This window comes from Sporothrix brasiliensis (genome assembly GCF_000820605.1).
Source record: "Sporothrix brasiliensis 5110 chromosome Unknown Cont18, whole genome shotgun sequence".
Taxonomy (NCBI): Eukaryota; Fungi; Ascomycota; class Sordariomycetes; order Ophiostomatales; family Ophiostomataceae; genus Sporothrix; species Sporothrix brasiliensis.
Genome location: NW_024467137.1, coordinates 309,380 through 329,691, shown reverse-complemented (window position 1 = coordinate 329,691; position 20,312 = coordinate 309,380). Strand labels below are relative to the sequence as shown.

The window sequence follows — 20,312 nt, the reverse complement described above, 5'->3', positions numbered from 1 at the left end:
CCGTTAGATTTTTGTATCTACTATTAACATTATGAATTTGCCATGGTTTTGTTTAGTCAATATTTTTGAAGAACACAAGGGAAATTATACCTTAAGTTACGCTAGTTTGTTTAATTTTTATTTGTGTTTCGGCACTGTTTTGTTTAAAATTAAGTAAAAAGGAGGCAGTACTATACACTCTATTTCGTTTTTAAGTTTTTACTAAAGTTAATAATTTTACAGTCGTCTTTAACAGTCCATGTTTTTATAGCCAAAATAGTGGAATCATTGCAGTTCGTTACTCTATTTTATTTTAATTTTAAATTTATCACTGTTTTGCTGTTTCATAGTTCAAATTGTTGAATTTTTTATCAATTTTTTTATGTTTTCATTTTTAAAAAGGTGATGTTAGTAAACGATAAAACAAAAACAGAAAGCTTTTTTTTTTGTCGAAACAAAATTGAATAAACTGGAAAAAAGGAAATACTTACCTTGACTCACCTTGTTCACTTCCTCGACTTACCTTTGTTGCTCTGGACGCGGCATCACTCAAGGCCCCAGCCCTCACAAGACGTAGGAGTGAAGCACAATGCCGCTTTTCCACCGCAAAACAGTCGTCTGGTCGGCCGGATCCAGGGCGAGCACCTGCGTCGCAAAGCGGCCGAACATGTTGACGGTGTGGGGCGTCGGGGCCGGGTCGCTGTCGTTGGGAGCCGTGGCCGCGGCCGGGTACGCGACCATTTCGTTTTCGATTGTGTCGTAGGCGTGCGGAATGGAAATGGAGGCGAGCTGGGGCAGATGGGGCGTGTTGTTGTTGTTGCTTCCGCCGCCGTCGCCTCCACCATTTCCCCGCGTCGCCGCCATCAGAGCCTGCATCAAGGCCTGGCGACGGGGCCACCAGCCCGGGCAGACGAGCGACATGTCGTCGTTGTCGCTGTTCTCGTGCTCAAAGAGGAGCACGTCGAGCATAAAGTCGTCCTCGCGCAGAGCGGGCATCACGGTGAGGGCAATGAGGTTGGGGGGCAGCTGGGCCACGAGGGCGCCGGCGACGGCGCGCGTGGCAGCAAAGTCGACGATGCCGACGTCGACGGTGCGCCAGTCGAGCACGTCGATGCTCACAACCAGGTGCGTGAGCGCGGAAAACGCGGGCAGCAAGTCCATGACCGACGGCCCGAGGCGGTTGATGGCGCTGGCGTCCTCGTGGACTTCGTGCGGGTCCACGTGACCGGCCGCCATGGCCGCCACCGCCGCCGGCGCCATGAATTGCACAGCCGGAAAGTTCTTGCGCTGGAGGTCCAGGGTGCGGAGCGAGGTCGTGGCCCCGCGCGAGACAAGCGCGTCCAAGAGGTCGTAGGTCGTAAACATGCGGCGTCGCTGGGCGTCGTCCTCGTCCCGCGAGGGTCGGCAGGTCCACCGCAGGAGCTCGACCGTCAGGCTGCTCATTTGCGGGCCAATGAGGTCGAGAATCTTGTGGAGCCCGGCCGCAGGGATGTAGCAACCGACGAGGTCAAGCCAGCGGAGGCTCTGCATGCGCGCAGCCTGAGAAGACGAGGCAGGCGCCAGCGTCGACGAGACCACGTCGCAGAAGCCTTGCAGCCGCAGCATCGAGAGTCCGGGGCAGCCTCGCAGCAGAGCGCCGTTTGTGTCCAGCACGGCGGTGTTGGCGGCGGCCGGGTCGGTGTGCGGCTCGTACAGTTCCAGGCGACGGAGTCGGCCCAGAAAGAGCGGCGAGCCGGCGTCGGCGCTGGCAGCCAGCGCCTGGCCGAGTCCTGGAATCGTTGCCACCAGCCGGGTCAGGCCGGGCGTCGTATGCAGCAGGCCCAGGATGCCGGCCGCCACAATGTCGCCGTCGCTGGTGCTGGCGCTGGAACTGGATGCGTCGTTATTGTCGTCACCGCCCTCGCTGCCCTCGTTACCGTCACTCATCTCGTCGAATGCGTCCGGCAGCTCGTCAATCATCGCGTCGAAAGCGTCCGGCAGCTCGCCAAATATCTCCTCCAATGCGCCTGGCAGCTCGTCAGTCATCTCGTCGAATGCGCCCAGCAGCTCGTCGCTCATCTCGTCAATTGCGTCCGGCAGCGGGTTGCGGCGGAGATGCAGCAGGCGCACGCTCCCGCCGTGTTGCCACGAGTTCTGCAGGTGGTTAGTCATGTTAGTCAGTGCATCCACGGCCGTCTTGGGCGTCTGGGAGAGCATGAGGGATATAATACGGTGTTGCTGCTCCACAGCCATGGCGCGGACAGTCGGCGAGCTTTCTTCATCTTGGGCCAGCTTCACGAGGTTGGCGTAGTCGCGGTCGATGGGGTAGCAGTCGTTCACATCAAACTCCAAGTCATCGTCGCCGCCGGCAAAGGCGTAGTCAAAAACTTCCCGAAGGAGCTCGAGAGGGAGCGTGTCCAGGCGGGACATGGGAGGAGCCGGCGGAGCCATCTCTTACGATGGCGATGCTGGAGATGATGTGGTGGGTGATATTGGCGATATTGGTGATATTGGTGATATTGGTGATATTTTTTGTGTTTGTGGTAGTTGTCCAGACATCAGAGGAAATGTGACGGCATCCTGTCTGAAGTTATATATGCGTCTCGATTCATGTTGAACATTGTGTATTGTGCGGCAGCTGCCCATGTCGTCGTCAACCGGCGTCGTCTCGTTCATGACGTTCCGTGCTGTTGTTCAATGAACTTCATCTGTGCGCCGGCAGACAAACAGGTCAAGATAACAGTTCACCTGTAAATGGTCAAGTCGACTCCATCTGTTTATTTTTTGTTCTTATTGTGCGTGCTTCTTTGTGTGTGAATGGCATTTTATTTGTTCACTGTTGGATGCAATGAAGGCACATTTTCTTTGTTGTCATGAAGCCTTGTTTCTTCTCACATTTTGTTCTTGTACAACGTCACGTTTACCACATATGAGGGACGAGTTGCTCTGTAAAGCTGTTCTGACAGTTCTTCTGACAAGTTCTTCTGACAAGTTCTCCGAACAAGTTGCTCTTCTCGAAACTCCGTATGAATGACACGTCTGATCTCTTTTGCATGTCCACGCCGACGTCTACCCCGACAACGACCAGGACGACAACGATAAGACCAGCAGACGTCGAGTCCTTCAAGGTTGCCCAGGCCCGCATCAGCCCTGCTGAGTGGCAATTGTTCATGGATACAATAGCAAGTTCCTGTCTTTCATTTGCAAACAATGTACAATGTATTTCCAAAACGCAACAAACGTGACGCTGTGACCCAAACAAAGAATCATGTTCACGTAGTCCAATTAGCCAATCAGAGGCCGCTCGCCACTTACACTTTAGCGGCATGGGGCCGTTCCGATCTTAGCCCGTCTCTTCGTCCCCTCTTCGGCGAACAACATAACGTAACATCGACATACGCGTACAACCCTTGACGACAATTGCCCCTTGGCACCCGCCCGTCACCCCGCCTCCGCCATGCCGCATCTCATCTTCGGCGCCGGCAGCATCGGCACCACCGCGACGTCCTTTACTTACACCTGGGACACACCCGCTAAAGTCGCTGCTTTACTGACAGAACTGCGCCGTCTGGGCCTGTGCACACTCGACTCGGCCGCCAGCTACCCCCCCGGCAATGCCTGGAACACAGAGACCCTGCTGGGGCAGGCGGCCTGCCTGTCGGGAGACTCGTTTCGTCTGATGCCATTTATAATTGACACAAAAGTGCTCGTCCGTGCCGGCGAACCTTTCTTGTCCGACGCCCTCGTCGACGCCAGCATCAGCCACTCACTCGCCCTCCTGCGCGTTTCCCGCGTCCGCACGCTCTACGCCCACGCCAACGACGGCATCACGCCGCTGGCCGGCCAGGCGGCCGCCCTCGATCGCCAGGTCCGTCTGGGACGCTGCGCCCAGTACGGCCTTAGCAACTATGCGCCGGCCGATGTGGCCTCGTTCTTTGACATTTGTGAGGAGCACAAGTACATCAAGCCGGCCGTCGTCCAGGGCATGTACAATGCCTTGCGCCGCGAGGCCGAGGACGAGCTGCTGCCGCTGCTGCGCCGCCACGGCTGTGCCTTTTATGCATACAGCCCGCTGGCCGGCGGGTTCCTAACGGGCAAGGTGACAGCGGCAAAAGACAGACAGGATGGAGCGGGTCGTCGAGGAGAAGGGCCGCCAGGCGAGCTCCTGCGCACACGGTGGCATGGCGCCAGTGCGTTCCCGCCGTACCTCAAAATTTACGACACCCCGGCCATGCATGCGGCCGTACGTCGACTGCAGGCCGTCTGCGCCGCCGCCGACCCGCCCATGACCACGCAAGAGGCGGCCATGCGTTGGCTGCTGCACCACTCGGCACTGACCGACACGGACGACGGCGTCATCTTCGGCGCCAAAACCGTCGAGCAGATCCGGACGAATGTCGCCGAGATGCGGCGAGGGCCGCTGCCCGAGGCGGTGCGCGAGGTCGTCGACGGGCTGTGGGCCACCACGCGAAAGCCGAAGACGGCGGCAAAGAACAGTAAAGCGAGTCTGTAAAAAATTGGTTTCCATTGGCAACAAACTGTTCATGAACAAATACAAGGAAATGCTTCGCATAACGAGCTGTCATCGTAAAAGTGATCACGTGCACCCGCGTTGGTGCCTGGAGAAGGAACGGTGGCTTGGGCCCACTTTTGTGCCGCGCATCGCGCCTGCCCAAGTTCCCCAAAACGGCCGTGAACTAATTGCCTTGCCGTGAACAGCCTCACTTGTTTCTCTCGCTCCAAATACAACCGCCACATTATTGCTTCGTACACCACACCAGAGGCTCGTCGAAGCCTCCTCCAGTGCCGCCCGCCATGTGGCTGCTCGAGAATGCCGGCAACGCCTTTCAAGGTAATTAGCTTCTTACACGCATTTCCTCTCACGACTGCTAACAGCCAACAACAGGCCGACGGCTGTGGCTGCGCCCGGGCAAGCGCTACATCTTTGGCCGGACCCGAGCTGAACGTGAGTATCTGTCTTCCCCTGCCCGTCATCTTGCCCTACTTCCTGCCAGTCGTCTCGTCGTCCTAACATCCCCAGCCGGTCAGCTCGTCATCTCCGACAAGACCATCTCCCGCAAGCACTTGACCATCGAGATCGGCCCCGTCGGCGACAACGATGGCAGCAACGTCGATGCCCGCTCGACCGTCACTGTCGAGGATCTCGCCACCAAAATCGGCACCGTCATCAACGGCACGACACAAATCCGCGGCACCAGGCATGTGTTGACGGGCGACCGCACCACCATCAAAATGGGCCACATGGCCGACCTCTTCAGCATCTCGTGGCAGCCCGTCGTCTTCTCGTTTTCCTTTACGTCCAAAGAGCTGCGCGCCACCGCCCCCGACGACCCCCAGAACCCCTGGACCCGCCTGCACCGTGACTTGGGGCCCCTGGATATCAAGTTTGTGGCCGAGTTCCGCGCCGGCCAGACCACGCACGTCGTGGCCAAGAAGCGCAACACCTCGCGCGGTCTGCAGGCACTGGTCAGTGGCGCCTACATTGTCAGCGACTCCTTTCTGGATGCCGTCGTGGCCGCCGCCGCCGCCGCCGACGGCGCCCTCGAAAGCGACTGGGACGCCGCCTGGCCCAGCGCCCTCGACCACCTGCCGCCCCGCGGGGACGAGCCCAGCAACCGCCCCAGCAGCACTTATGCCCCAGACCCGCGGCGGGCCAACATCTTCGAGGGCTACACGTTTGTCTTTTACGACCAGAAACAGTACGACAACCTGCTGCCGCCCATCAGCAGCGGCCGCGGCAAGGCCTTGCTGCCCGCCGGCGCCGACGCCGTCGTGCCCAACCACACCCAGGTCGACGATTTTGTGCGCTTTGTCAAGGGCGTCGCCGGCGAACCGGGCATGGGCGAGTTTGAGGACGGCAGCGCCGGCCGCGGCGTTGTGGTGGTGCGCTACGTCCCCGCCAAGGGCGACCATGTGGCCTGGTTCACGCGGTTTACCACGGCCGTGGCCCTGCGCCTGGACCACCGCCTGATTGACCAGCGCGAGTTTCTGGATGCCATTCTCGCCGTCGAGCCGAGCATGCTGCGGCGGCCGCTCGAGGTGGAAGAGGCGGCGGCCGCCATGGACGTCGACGTCGACGTCGACGCCGCTGTCGACGTGGACGCCGATGCCAACGTGGACGGTCCGCAACGCCCGCCGCCGCCGAGCATGAGCATGTCCCAGGCGTCGACGGCCACACGGCGTGCGCGCGGTCGGCGCGGCGTGACGACGAGCCGCTTCAAGGGCTTCGATGCCGACTTGGAGTCGTCCGACATCGAGCACGATCCGGGCACCAACGCGCTGGCGGCGCTGGACGCCAACGTCAAGCCATCCCAGTCACAGGCTTACAAAGAGGACGACAACATGTTCGTCTCACAACCAGATCCCACTATCGACGCGCAGCGTGAACTGCCAACACGGCGAAGCAAGCGCGGCGCAGCCGCTGCCCACGCTGCTGCTGGGGCAGACGACGATGACAACGACGACGTCATGGACGACATTGCACCCACGGCGGCGGCCGTCAAGCGCCGGCGTATCGAGGCCGGGCACGAGCCGGTACCGAGGGTGGAAGACAGCGACAAGGATGCCGACGACGACGATGCTGACCCAGCGGTGGCGAAAAAGGCAGTTGCCATCAAACAGGACATGACCGAGGCCGACATCCTGAACCAGGCCCGTCGCAACCGTGAGGCGGCAGAACAAAAACTGGCCGCCGAGCGCGCCCGTCTCGCCGAACTGCCCGACGACGGTCTGGATGCAGAAGCCATCCGCAAGCTGACGCTCGTGGAGACCATCGAGGTCCGAATGCCGGCCAAGGCGGAAAAGGCGGACAAGGCGGACAAGATTGGCGCAGCCGTCGACCGTCGTACGGCCGACGGCCGATGGGACCCCGCGTGGAACGGCCGGCGTAACTTTAAAAAGTTCCGCCGCCAAGGGGATGTGGTCGGCCGGCCGCCGCCGCGCGTCATTGTCGGGCTGGAACCGGCCAAGACGAAAGAGTACGGCATCGGCGACGGGTACTGGCTCGAAGGCGGCGACGATCGTCCAGAGCACCGCCAGAACAGTGCCAAGGCGGCACGAAACGGACGGCACGGCACACCAGGAGTGGACACGAGTGCTCTGCTGACGCCGGCCGACGTCTTGCCTGTCCGGGACACACGATCCGCCGCGTCACGCTCCAACCGCAGCACAAGCATGGATGCCGATGCAGCGTCTGCCGACGCGGCGTCCGTCGACATGGAGGTTGTTCCGAACACTGACCCAGAAGACGACGGTAACCGCGACGATGATGACGACGAACTTGCCGCGCCAGTCGCGGCACCACCACAAAAAGCCACAACAGCAGCAACAACAACAATGCGTCCCACACGTCAGAGCCATCGGCAACAGCAACATCACCCCAGCCTAGACAACGACGCACCAGCATCCATCATGTCGTCGACCACATCGCCACCTCCATCAGCCGACCTGCCGCGGACACGCGCAGGAAAAGTCGGTGTCCGGACGGCCGTGGCACGCCAGACCCAAGCCGCCTCACAAGCCAGGACAACCGCGACGACACCGTCGGGTGGCGGCACCGCATCCATTACCGACCCGCTGTCCATGACGTCGTCGTCCATGGTCGTGTTTGACACGCCGCCACCGTCGACGCAAGCAAGCAGCAGCCACTCAGCCGCCGCTGCCGCCGCCGTTGCAGACACAAGAGCCGGTCGGGGTGCCAAGCGACCGACGGCGGGCGCTGCGGCGGCGCCACCACCGGCAGCCAAACGGCCACGGCGAGGCGCGGCGGGCAACAACACGGCCACGTCCCACTCGTCGGGCACAGCCGCGTCCGGGTCGGCGTCGGCTGCCATTGCGATCCACGACGGCGACAGCGATGAAGACGACGGGCTCAAGTTTAAATTCAGGAGCCGGCGGTAGCAGCTCGCGTTGGTCGAGGAAAACATGAACAAAACAAATGTACAGTAATGTACGGGAAATGTACGGAGTAGAACGGCATGAGTTAACCTTGTTTCTATTCTATCGGTGGGGTATCTAGAGCGTAATATACATCTACGTCGTACTGTACACTGTACACTGTACACGTCCTCCACGGTCCTCTTAATCCATCTCCTCCATGGGACTCGTCGTCGCCGCGTGCTCCTCCACCATCACGCCGATGCGGCACGCCGACAGCATGTTGTCGTAGTTGACCCACGAGTGGATGTCGTTGAACAGCTGGTTGCCGTCCTTGCCCGCGCACCGCAGCAGCTCGCCCGCGCCGCCCGGGTGGAACGGCAGGTACGGCGAAATGTTGTACACCATGCCGCCCAGCGCCGTCCACGCGTCCCGGCCCTTGCGCCCGTTCATCTGCTTGAGCTGGCTGGGCGTCACCCGCAGCAGGTACGGCGCGTCGGCGGGCAGGCTGCCGCGCAGGCGGTTGCCGACGGGGTCTGCGGCGACGCGGGCCCAGTCGAGGGGGCTGTGGCCGGGCGCCAAGACGACCTTGCGGGAGGGTTTTTTGGGTTTGGTGGTGCTGGACGGCGGGGGCGCCAGCGACGAGGTGGAGGAGAAGGAGGAGGACGCTGTGGCAGGTGCCCGAAGCGACGACGCCGGGGGGCCACGGTTGGGTATCGGGAGGTTGGCCGGGCGGCGGACTACATTGACAGGCGCCAGAGCAGCAGCGCCGCGGCTGACGGCCGGCCGGGGCGGGGGTGCCATGAGGCCCAAGCTTGAGGGAGTGGACGCAGTCGAGGCTGGAGGCGCCGCCGTCGCCTTCGCCAGCCTAGAAGGATCGGCAGATGCGCCGGCGCGCTGGGCCGAATAGGGTGACGGGAACATGGGCGGCGGCATGTTGTCCGAGTCGTCGTTGTCGTCTTCTTCTTCGTCATCGTCGTCTCCTGACAGAGAAAATGTCGGGATCGCGCTGCCGTTCTGTACGATCGCGGGGACTGCCTTGGGCGTTGTCGCCTCCTCCTCTTCGTCTTCCTCGTCCTGCTTGCCAGGCGTTCGTATTGTTGGCGGCGGCGGTGGCGGTGGAGGCATGGACACGCTGTCATGATCTTTCTGCGTCTTGGACGAGGCCACGGACGAGACCGTTGTCTCTCGGCCGTCCTGTGTCACGGCCTTTTCCTGATTGGCCATGTCCGTTGCGAACGACGACACAGACGCCGGCGCCTCGTCGGCAGCATCGGACTGCAGCCATTGCATGAGCGGTTGCGCCAAGGCACGCCATGTCGATGGGTACATGACGAAGAAAGCAAGCGATGCAACAATGAGGGTGATGCCGATGACGCCCATTGTCTGCGTAGGGTGGCGTGTAGATGTGTCGTGGGTTGGTCGTGGAGAACAAAGCCAAATGAGAAGCTGCGGCGTGAAGCAAAAAGGGCATGGAATGTGGCGACTGAACGGCATGTGGTAGCGGCAAGATTTAGCGGCTCTAGCAGGTGTAATGGTGCATCGCGGGCCCTGTAACAAAAGTTTTGGGGGCTTGCCCCTCGCTAAAATGCCACTGAGTCAGTTACGGATGCCTGTCGGTTAAAATTAAAACGCCATGTTGATCCGCTAGCAGCGCGTATTTCAGTTTTTCACGGCATCATTCGTCATGTAAGTTGAGACTAGAGTCCCCGACGTAAAATAGTCAACTTGTTCAATTTTGCATCGGTCAGACGATTGTATTGTATTCAAGTACACCGAAAATTAAAAAAGAAAACATTACTAAAAGACAAAGAAAAGTGTAAAAAAACTTAGGGGGGTATCTGTTCGAGGCGTGTTGTTTTTGCGTTCTGCAGGTGTTGTGGGAGGCATCCGTTGATGCAAGAAAGGGGCTGAAAGAATCGCTCCAATATACAAGATATACATACCCGTGTGGGTGGTCTGTATATGATCCCACATACCAAAAATAGTAAACAATAAAAAGAAACGACACGGATGGACCATGCGAGGAGCCTGGCCTGGTTCAAGAAGGCACGTCGGCAAGCAAAAGACAGAAAGACAAGCAAGACAAAGAGCCGGAATGACAACAGATGGGATACAAAGACAGAGGACAGAAGACAAAGGACAAAAGGTTGATATTAAAGACCAGAAATCGAGCCAAACAAGGTCAAGAACAAAATAAAAGGTGCTGCTCGTGTTTTTCATAAGTTCGTTCATCTCCCAAGCCAGAGACGCAAATGCAATACAGACGCAAAAAGCATAGCAAAACAGAAAAGGGGCAAGGCACGGCTCTTGTGTCGCATATATACAGTGTGGGTGTAAACAGGGAGCGTCTCGGTCTGTCATTTGTCATTGTCATTGTCGCTGTCGTGTTGGTGTTTGTGTCATGTCTCATGTGCTGTGCTGTGTGACCAGGGACCTCCTCTCTTGTGGGTTGTCGGGTCGTCAAATATGGATGTTGGGCGATGCAGATGGAGTTAAAGAAGCGAAGTGAAAGAATATAAGAAGAAAAAAGAAAATCTAGCAGATGTGCCCCGATCCTGTTGTTGTTGGATAATTTGGTTTTCATTTTGGGCCCCGGTTGCGCCGTTCCGTTGTCCCCCAGTCTAAAACGAAAGAAGAAATGGTTGAGTGGTGATTTGTGTGTTGATGTTGCCGTTCGTTCGTGTTTGGTGGTAGTACAGACATAGGAAATTGTAAGGTTGGTTTTGTGTGAAAAGAGTGACGTGTGACGACGAAATGTCCGCCGGTGTGGGCATTCGTTTTTTATTTTATTTTCGACTATGTTGCGATTGCAGTCACAGCGGCCGGTGGCGTCGGTGTCGGTGTCGACGGAACCTCCAGAGAAGCAGCGTCCCCTTGTATCAGGGCTGCAGCTGGACGGGGGCTTGTGAGCACCGGCGCTGTGTTGTCAACGGCGGCGGCAGCTGGCGGTTGTTTGGAGGGCGTGCTCGGTACAGCATCGGCCTGGCTGGCTTCCGATAGGGGCACAGCGGGCGCACTGGCGCCACCGTCGAGCAAAGAGCTGTCGATGCCAATCGGGGCCTCCGGTTTGGGCTCGTTCTTCGCTTCGTCAACACCGCTGTCCGTGTCGAAGCGAACTGTCCGTACATTGTGACTAATGGGGCTAAACGCCTCGTCGCGGCTGGTAGGTTCGGTGTCAGCGGTGGAGGGTGAACCTGCAGATGCAGAGGAGATGGCCGGCGTGTTGGTCGTCGTCTTCTGCGTCGTGTCGACCGGGTCGGAGACCACAGCGCCGGTGTTGTCTGCCGTCGTGGCAGCGTCCGCTTTGGTACCTGCAACTGACGTGCTGCGCTCGTCGTTGAAATGCTCGTTGTCAAGTTCGTTGAGGACGTCGCCGTGGTCGTCGTGGTCGTCGTGGCCATCGTGGGCGTCATGGCCGTCCTCCAGCAGGCGTTCGCTCTCCTTGAGCAGCCGCTCGCTGTGCGCGCTCGGGTCCAGGTGTGCGCTGCTGTTGTCGCGCTCCTCCACCTCGTCGGCCGCCAGCACACGCCCGCCCAGCTGCACCTCGCTCACGCGCACCTGGAACGTCAGCGCCTTTTGGCCTTCCTGGATCAGCGCCTCCGTCCAGTTCATGCACCGCTTGATGCTCTGGTTGATCTTCTGGCTGTCCACCAGCAGCTGGCGGTGCTGCGCCATGTCGAGCTGCAGGCGCCGCTCGTCGCGTCGGCGGCGGGTGTCCCCGCCCGAGTAAGACGACGACGAGGCGTCGTCTTCGTTGTCGTCGTTTTCATCGTCTTCGTTCAGCGACGCGTCCATGTCCGACCCGTACTCTTCGTCAAACTCGTCGAGGAACGAGTCGTCCTCCAGCAGCTGGTCCATGTCTTGCATGGGGCCTTCGACCGTGGACGACGACGTGACACGGCTGCCGCCACCGGCACCCATACCCATGGGCCCCGTGGACGGCGCCAGGGACAGACGACCCGACCGCGACAGGCGGCGGAACTGCCGCAGCTCGTTCTTTTGCTTGCGCAGCTGGCGCTCGAGCGAGCGGTTGATGGCCTCGAGCGACGCGTTGGTGATCTCCAAGTCTTGGACTTTGCGCTCGCGCCGCGCCGTGAGGACGAGTTCGTCGACCTGGCGGTGGGTGTGGCCGCCGGCGCCGGAGCCACCCGATGCGGACACATTGGTGCTGCTGCGGCGGCTGTCTTTGCCCGTGTTACTGTCGCCCAGCTCGCCGTGTTCTTCGTCGCCGGTCGTGCCGTCGTGGTGGTCAGCCTCACTGCCGTCGGCACCGTCTTCGGCCAGATCGTCGGCGGCTTGCAGAATGGCGGCGAGGCCGCTGCTCGCGGCAACATTCGGGCTGGAAGTACCGCCAGGACCCAATACGCTTGGGAAGGGGTAGGCAGGGAATTGGCCCGAGGCCGGTGACGGCGCCTCCGAGCTCGGCTGGGAGGAGTGCAACAGACGCGCAACCGTCGGCGGGTCCGCCATGGTCAGACTGCCGTTACGGGAGTGGCCACCAGCACTGTTGTCGGAGCCAATGCTGCCGATGCTGGCGCTAAAGTTGCTCCGCGGACGAGACAGCACGTCCAGGCGGGCGCTGCCGGGCGACACGGGGCCAGGCGAGGCAACGAGGGGTGCCGTGCCGGCTGTAGTTGCGGTACCATTCAGAGACAGGTTTCCTGGAACAGACGGGCGGTGGTTGGCGTTGGCGTTGATGTTGGCGTTGCTGGTGTTGTTGGTGCTGCCGTCGACAGAGGATGAGGCGGACGACGTTGGTGCCACGACGGGGAACGACAAGCTTTTTTGCAAGGGATAAGGCGATGCAGCCGCCATCTTGACGGGCGACATGGGCCGCGCTGAAGCGCCAGTCGCGCCAGGTGCAGCAGCGGTAGATGTTGGCTGCGCCGTGGCGGGTGTCGCGGGGGCCCGCCGTGTGGACGACGAAGACGACAGCTTCCGCTCGAGAGCGTCGCCATTGGCGTGGATAAACTTGGACGCGGATACGCCCGGCGTGGAGAGGGCAGGCGAAGCCATGGGCGGCGGGACGTGCGCAGGCAAAGCCGACGTCGAGGCGGATGTCGAGGATGGTGGGTGGGCGTTGGTCGGCGGCAGCGACTTGCCGTTGGCATAGAAGAAGGTCGACGCAGGGCGTGCAGACGCGTTGGCGGCGAGGCTGGGCGTGCTGTGTGAAGCAGAAGCAGAAGCCGAGGGGGCCGCTGAGACGGAGGACTTGGCGTCGCTGGCGTAGAAGAACTTGGAGTCCGGGTCGGCGGCCGACGAGGCGTTGTGGCCGGCGCCCCCGACACCAATACCCAATCCATAGCCGTGACCGTTGGGCGTGCCATTCGGCGTGGTGCTGCCACCGTCGACCCGACTCTGGCGTGCGCCCGACCGCGGCGTCACATTGTTGAGATGGGACGGTGATGATGCGTCGTTGTTTCCGCTGTAGAAGTGGCTGCTGTTGCTGCTAGCAGAGGACAAGCCGGTCACGCGTCGGGCAAGTGGCGTGGACACGGTGACGGTCTGGTAGGGCGAGGAGGCGGAGTGGGCGTTGGGGGTGTTTGAGCTGTTGGAGCTGAGGGTGGGCGTTCTTGTGGACGACGATGTCGAGGAGGCAGCGATCTTGGGCGTCAGCGGAGCCCGAGTGAACGGCCGCGAGGCCAGCGTGGGCTTGCGCGGCGTGTCTTTGTCGTAGCCCATGGCGACAGAGGGAGAAGACGATGGTGTGGATGCCGACGAGAAGGACGACAGGGCCGAGAGCGTGGAGAGCGTCGACCGAGGTGCAGGAGACGGAAGAGGCGGCTTTAGGAATCGAGGCGTGGCCGGTCCCTGGGACAGCGCGGCATTGCGGTCACGGGCGCGGAGAGCGAGACGCGGCGTGGCGCTAGTGGCAGGCGGCCGATTGGAGGGGCAGTTGGCGAGCCGCGAGGATGCCCTGGTGTGAGGAGATGCGGTTGCCGTCGAGGCGACGGACGAGGAGGCTGCTGAAGAGGCCGAAGAAACAGCCGAAACTGTCGAGGACGCTCGTTTCGCGTCGATGCCTATTGTCGAGGCTGGACGGCGCGGTCGTGCAGGCGGTGGCAACGGCACACGCGGCGACGCATTGGTGTGCAGTGGTCGGAATGCGGCAGGTGTCTTTGTCGCTGTTCGTGTTGCTGGCGTTTTCGCTGTCGCTGTTGTTGTTGATTTTGCCGTCGTCGCGATGGACAGTCTGGACGGTGTTCGTGGCGGGTGATGTTGTGTGGTGGTGTTGGTCCGGCGCATAGTGGCTGCGCGGGCGTTATTTTGGTGCTCTTCTAGCGAGTTTTGGCGCCCATTGGCGTCTTTTTGGCGTGTTTTGGTGGTACGAATTTAGTAATGACTTTTGGTGCGACTTATGGTGGACTTTTGGTGTGACTTTTGTATTTTTTTTGCCCTTGTTGCCCGTCCCGCTTCCCGTGGATTGGCTTCCCGGTGGTTTTCGTACTTTTTTCAAAGACCTTTTACCTGCAGCAAACAAAGCGGTGTGGGAGGCTGGGCCTTGCATCCCTTCTTATCCCGTCCTGGCCAAGTCCGACTCCAGTGCTTCAGATCCACCAGCTTTACAACAATACAACCGCTGGTCTGTGCCATCTCCACCAAAACAACAAGGATGCCCTGTTAGTGCACGTGACTGGTCATTGCCGATCGGAATGCAATTCCAGGGCGCTGCTGTTGTGATTGCATTTCTGGGCACATCCTGGGCAATAATGGAACGTGATGGCGTGTTATTTTCACTCGTTTTGACATCTCGACTTGCTCTCGGCTTTTTCATGTTGATTTAGACACTTTCATCCCATGTTTTTTGGGTCACCAACCGGCTCTGCCGTCCCCTGCCGTTCCGTCCCTTTATTTTTTTCCCTCGTTTTCCCAGTTTCTTCTGTTTACACCGTCTTAGCGGCCGGCTCCAGCGTCCCTTTGTTTACTTAATGCCCTGTAATATAGGGCCTTTAGTGTGGCTTCCATACCTTCAATGCCTGCAATAGCACCCCACGATTTGCAGCAGTGTTTCTCCTCGGCACTGGGCAAATCGCGTCATGCGTTATCCGGCTGTTATTTCGTGTTGTTGTTTTCGCGGAGCGTGCATCCGGACAATTGCACGGACTACGTCGAACTCACAATCCACGGGCATCTGCAGGTACTCACTGTCGTTCACATACTCCACCGACTCGGGCAGCAAGCGGATAATAGCGCAAACAGTGGAGATTGTCGACGCCCAAAGGCCCACTGACTCTGGCGGTGTGGTTTGAAGACAAGCATGGACATAAACGACTGAGCAATGACCATGAGCGATCTGTTTGTCCAGGCTCGAGGGTTTATACTTATCTTGAGACATGATGCGACGTGACAATACCATTGTCTCAGTCATTCGTGACGTAGATGCCAGACAAGAGGAGCTGTATTTCAATGCGCGACGATCCGGGGAAATTGGATATTCAAATCTCGAATCCTCGGCATTCTGTCGGCCGATGCGACATAAAAATCATAATGCAGCGAAAAGAAACCAGAGATGCGAGATAAGTCCACTTACGGACAGATCATGGCACCACAAACACAAACGGGGCTATTACAGTCACAGGGTTGGATGGCTATCAATAGCTTGTTGATGTTAAATGAGAAATATCTAAGTGTGATTATCAAACAGGGTCAAAAGACTGCATGCTATGTCATCAGAGACAGGTGGGGGATGATGAAAGAGTATAAGGAGCAGAGACAGGAAAAGGGAGGGGGGAAAACTATGTATGTATGGGTGTAACTAGAGGGCAGGGTTGACGGTCAAGGAGCACACGCCTAGAGGTTAACAAAATAATGCAGATTCTCAGCATCATATGAGAGTAAGCGGTGAAAAAGGTAAAGAAAAAGAAAAAGGAAAAGGAAAAGGAAAAGGAAAAGAAAATGTAAGGCGACAGTAGCAAAACAGCCTCCTTCGGCCCCAGGCTATAATGAATCAAACAGGACAATAAAGGGGCCGCCTGACAAGACACCAAAAAAACCAACGAAACTCAAAACGTAAAAGCCTCCGGCCGAGTCCACCGGAAGGGCTGTGACGTTTCGTTTCTCTAAGAACGGGGCACGTTGGGCGCCTCCGCGGCGGCCTCGGCAGCCGCTGCCCGGAACGCGGCGTCGTTGCCCTCCGACGGCTCGCCTGACTCTTTGTTGCCGCTGCCACGCGCCCAGCCACGCTTCGATTCCTTGTCCTTGTTCTTCTTCTTGGACTCCTTGTCCTTCTTCATCGCCGCCTCCGCCACCAGCTGCTCAAACGCCATGTAGTCGCCCTCCTCCTCCGGCGTCCGCTGCGCCCGGTTGCACACGTCGCCAATCAGCACCAGCGCCTCGGCGCGCTGCAGCCGCTTCTGGAGGGGCACCTTCTTGTCGTGCAGCAGCGCGTCGCACACGTCCCGCAGCACGCTCTGGATCTCAAACTTGCTGCCGCGCCACGCCGCCGTCAGAATCTTGCCCGTCACCCGCCGCTCGTACTCGCCCCGCTTCTCGTCCGTCCAGTCCTCGCCGCCGCGCTCCTCCATCCGCGCCATCTCCTCCATCGTCTGCTGCGCCTCAATGGCCGAGCTGATCGTGTTCCACGTGTCCTTGACCAGCGTGCCCTTGTCGCGCATCCGGCTGAAGAAGCCGCTGATGCCAAACAGCTTCTGGCTGCGCAGCAAGCCCGTCGCCTTGGACACGTACGTCTGGCCAATGGCGTGCAGGATGTCGAGGCCAAACGACTCCATCTTGAGCTCCTCCACCTCGAGCCGGATCTTCTCCTGGAACGCGCGCGTCACATCCGCGCCGCGGTCCGTCTCCGTCCACACCGACACGCGGTCCTGCAGCTTGCGCACCAGCGTCTCCACGCGCTCCTCTCGCACGCGCGCACGCTCCTTCTCATAGGCGGCCAGCTGCTCGCGCTGCTCCTTCGACAGGCCCGACTTGCCCTTCTTCTTCTTGCCGCTGCCGTCCTCGACCGCATCGCCACTGGCACCCGCAGCGGCGGCCGACACCCCCGCCTCGTCGGAGGGGCGGTCCATCAGGGCCGGGCGGATCGGGATGGCGTGGCGGCTAGGCGTGTTGCTGCCCGAGGCCAAGGGCGACGGGGTCGCCGCTGCCTTGGCGGCCCCTGTCCCTGCCCCTGCGGTTGGCTTTGGCGAAACAGGTTCACCCTTGCCGTGGTGGTCCTCCTCGGCGACGTAGGGCGGCGGCGGCGGCTTGACGTGGCCGCCGTCTGCGCCGTACGCCTCGCCCTCCGCCGCGGCCTCCTCGGCCTTGGCCGTCTTCATGCTCTCCTTGACCGCTTCCTCTGTGCCGGGGAACTCGTCGGCCGCAGCACCGTCGCTGCCCTCGTTTTGGGCGGCCGCCGCAGCCGCCTCGTCCTCTTCGGACACGGTAATGTCCATGGTCGCTGTCAGGTCCTTCATCAGCGAGATCTCACCGATCCAGTCGACAAACGCATCGCCGCCAAAGATGGTCGTGAAGAACTCGCCCGGGTCGACGAAGCCCTCCGACGGTTTGGAGGCGTCCTTGCCGTACTTGTCGTACGCCTTGCGCAGGTCGGCATCTTGCAGCACCTGGTACGCCTCACCTATGGCCTGGAACTTTTCGTGTGCCGACGGGTCGTTGGGGTTCTTGTCCGGATGGTGGACAATGGCCTGTTTCCGGTAGGCCTTTTTGATCTCGAGCTCGGTGGCCGTGGGCGCGACCCCGAGGAGGTCGTAGTAGGCGGTGTCAACCACCATGGCGGGCGGGTTGGGGAAAGGGGAAGGCCGGACGAGGGGAGGGTGGTGTCGGGGTCGCCGGGACCGTTCAGATCGTCACAGCGTCCGAGTTTGTTTATTGTTGGTGTCGTGGCGGTAGGGAAGCAGAGCTCTACCTCAAAAGGGGCGAGGGGAAACGTGAATCGCTACCGCCTCAAAAAAACGTCTGTCAAGCCCAGCACGTTCTATTGGTGTCGTTTGCAGAGAAAGAGTGCAGAATTGGGCTGCGAAATGTGACGTTGAGGAACTAAGCATTGGGAAGGAAACAAGCGACTTTTGCCGGATAGGACATCTTCGTCATCACGCAGGAAACGGCCCTGGCGCTCCCTTGTGAAAGGCAACGTTTTTATTTTAAATTTCTGCCTACCCACGCAGTATGCCCCAGTGCCCCGCTACAGAGAAAGCTAAGAAATATGGTCACGTGTGATATCACGTGTTTGGCATTGTCCATTCTCCCATCGTTCTGTAACAAGGCTCGAGCCCAACGCCCACAACAAGAGAAGAGCACGGCTTAGAAACACTCGAATACTTGCAATGTATCGCAGTCTGAAGAATGAACGAAAAATCTACACGCTGGTGTATATTATAGTCAAAAACTGTCCATCCTGTTAGGAAGAGTTTCTAGGATATCTAGTTGCCAAAAAGAGAGAGAGAACAAAAATCGCAAAATCATCCAAACATGGAGATTAGACAAAACAGTGCCCAGCGCTCGCTCGTCAGCCTTTTTTATATTTGTCTAACTGTTTCCACCCAGAGCGAAATCATTACATAGCCCCGTGTCCGTGAGTTCGTCGGTCAAGGAAGTCTCGCGCGATAGCGGCCCTTCCATTCGAACACGCACTGCGCGCTTACTGCACGCCGGCAGCCTTCATGCGCTCGAAGCAGCCGCGGTAGGCCGCGTGGATCTCGGGGACCTCATAGTTGTACTCCTTGAGCTTGGTGATGAGCTTGGTGGTGTCCAGCTCGCAGTTGCTGCGGCCGGCCTTGATGACCTTGGCCTGCTCCTCGAGCGAGAAGTTCTTCCAGGTGAAGCTGGGGCGGACAATCTCCTTGAACAGCGACAGCACCTCGTTGTGGGAGATGGCGCCGGGGTTGGTGAAGTTGTAGACGCCCGTCTCCTTGTGCTCGGCCAGCAGGATCGAGGCCGGCAGCAGGTCCGTCAGGATGGTGTTGCTGTTGGGGATGTCGACGACGCGCTCGTACTTGGAGATCTTGGTGACAAAGTTGCGCGAGTGCAGGTCGTCGCTGACGGGCATGCGGAGGCGCAGGATCAGGGCGTTCTTGTAGTTCTTCATGATGGCCTCGACGTGGGCCTTGGTCTCCGAGTAGAAGCTGCCGTCAAAGTTGGCCGCGTCCGTCTCCGTGAAGCCGGGGCCGCCCCAGGGGTGGGCCTCGTCGTACTGGTAGATGCAGCCGGTGGCAAAGACGGTGATGTGGATGCCCTTGAGGAAGCAGACGTCCGCCAGGTTCAGCGTGCCGATGACGTTGGAGCGCATGGTGGCCTCCTTGTTGTCCTCACACCAGTCGACGTTGGGGCGGCCGGTGCTGCCGGCGGCGTTGAGGACATGCGTCGGCTGGACGCGCTCAATCTCGGCGATGACGCTCTCGCGGTTCTCCATGCGGATGGTCGTGGTGTAGACCTCCTTGCCGGCCTTCTCGAGGAGGCTCTTGAGGTGGCCGGCGACCCAGCCCTCGCCACCCCAGATGAGGAAGCGGTTGCCGGTGGGAGCGGGCAGAGGAGCAGCCATTGCGAAGTTTGTGGATGAGGTGGGGAGTTGGAGTTGGGCGAGAAAAGAAAGCTTGGAGGATGTGATTGACCAAAGGACCAAACAAGAACAGAAAGCGAGTGTTGGGGACGACAAGGCACAACAAGAACAAAAGAGAGGAGGACAAGAAGAGAGGGAGAGGAAAAAGAGGACAGCAAACAATCGGTGAGGAGAAGAAAAGGGGCCCTTTTGTGGAACTGGCGTGCTGCTGAAAGTACTGGGAGGCTGGTCAGAGGTGTAAAATGGTGTGCACTCCAAGTCCAGATGTAGAAAATAGAGGGGTCCGTTGTGGCTTGCTGATGATGGGGGCGGCAGAGTGACAGAAGGGCGCGCCAATCTATTACAGAGCAGAATGTGGGCGAAGAGGGGCAAATCTTCCAATACGGAATTTCCTGGGCGAGACCGCCCACTAGCTCAGCACAGCAAGTACTGAAAGGGGCGTGGCCAGGGGCTCTGCGCAGAGTGGCGGTTTATCGCTGCAAGAAAAGCTCGTATTGCAGAGCATCAGCGACTGCTCTGATTTCCAATGCTCCCTAGGGCACTGTATTAATCCGGCAGTAAGATATTAATTTGTAAGCTTACTGAAACACACTACCGCTTTGCGTCCATTCTCTCGAATTACAGCACATTCCACATCAGATGCCATAGCAGAAACGTACGATGAGGAAGTACAGGAGAATTGATCATCACATTCGTCTTTACCGACTGTATGCTGCAGGTAGCTCTTACCGCCTTTTCTCCTGCATACAGGCGAGGCAATCAACCTGCATTAAGACGAGCCTAAACCTGGTTACGGAAACTGTGCAAATAGAGTATATATGCACTGTACTCGCACTGTCTTTGGGTCATTCCACACCATGGCCACACGAGGCTGCGGTGACTGTGCGCAGGGCTGTAACGAGGGATGTTGAGTTTTTGGCATCGCATTGTCGGTACGCGAAAG

The 20,312-nt window shown here is 59.1% G+C and overlaps 7 protein-coding genes across 7 annotated transcripts; 2 read left to right on the top strand and 5 right to left on the bottom strand.

Annotated features, from left to right (window-relative positions):
• Window positions 1-543: 543 nt before the first annotated feature.
• On the bottom strand, window positions 544-2,409 carry SPBR_01519 (uncharacterized protein; the record flags this gene model as incomplete). The annotated part of the gene is made up of 1 exon (XM_040759829.1): window positions 544-2,409. The coding sequence occupies one exon, from the start codon at window positions 2,407-2,409 to the stop codon at window positions 544-546; it is 1,866 nt and encodes a 621-aa protein (XP_040619068.1).
• Window positions 2,410-3,415: 1,006 nt separating this feature from the next.
• SPBR_01865 (uncharacterized protein) lies at window positions 3,416-4,471 on the top strand (the record flags this gene model as incomplete). The annotated part of the gene is made up of 1 exon (XM_040760175.1): window positions 3,416-4,471. The coding sequence occupies one exon, from the start codon at window positions 3,416-3,418 to the stop codon at window positions 4,469-4,471; it is 1,056 nt and encodes a 351-aa protein (XP_040619067.1).
• A 302-nt stretch (window positions 4,472-4,773) lies between these two features.
• SPBR_01280 (DNA damage response protein) lies at window positions 4,774-7,878 on the top strand (the record flags this gene model as incomplete). Its single annotated transcript, XM_040759591.1, has 3 exons — window positions 4,774-4,810; window positions 4,865-4,924; window positions 5,000-7,878. The coding sequence occupies 3 exons, from the start codon at window positions 4,774-4,776 to the stop codon at window positions 7,876-7,878; spliced, it is 2,976 nt and encodes a 991-aa protein (XP_040619066.1).
• Window positions 7,879-8,058: 180 nt separating this feature from the next.
• SPBR_01814 (heme steroid-binding protein domain protein) lies at window positions 8,059-9,237 on the bottom strand (the record flags this gene model as incomplete). Its single annotated transcript, XM_040760124.1, has 1 exon — window positions 8,059-9,237. The coding sequence occupies one exon, from the start codon at window positions 9,235-9,237 to the stop codon at window positions 8,059-8,061; it is 1,179 nt and encodes a 392-aa protein (XP_040619065.1).
• A 1,416-nt stretch (window positions 9,238-10,653) lies between these two features.
• Window positions 10,654-14,103, bottom strand: SPBR_01251 (uncharacterized protein; the record flags this gene model as incomplete). The annotated part of the gene is made up of 1 exon (XM_040759562.1): window positions 10,654-14,103. One exon carries the CDS (start codon window positions 14,101-14,103, stop codon window positions 10,654-10,656), a length of 3,450 nt encoding a protein of 1,149 aa, XP_040619064.1.
• A 1,814-nt stretch (window positions 14,104-15,917) lies between these two features.
• Window positions 15,918-17,585, bottom strand: SPBR_01591 (uncharacterized protein; the record flags this gene model as incomplete). The annotated part of the gene is made up of 1 exon (XM_040759901.1): window positions 15,918-17,585. One exon carries the CDS (start codon window positions 17,583-17,585, stop codon window positions 15,918-15,920), a length of 1,668 nt encoding a protein of 555 aa, XP_040619063.1.
• An 866-nt stretch (window positions 17,586-18,451) lies between these two features.
• On the bottom strand, window positions 18,452-19,351 carry SPBR_01944 (NAD dependent epimerase; the record flags this gene model as incomplete). Its single annotated transcript, XM_040760254.1, has 1 exon — window positions 18,452-19,351. One exon carries the CDS (start codon window positions 19,349-19,351, stop codon window positions 18,452-18,454), a length of 900 nt encoding a protein of 299 aa, XP_040619062.1.
• Between the last annotated feature and the right edge of the window lie 961 nt (window positions 19,352-20,312).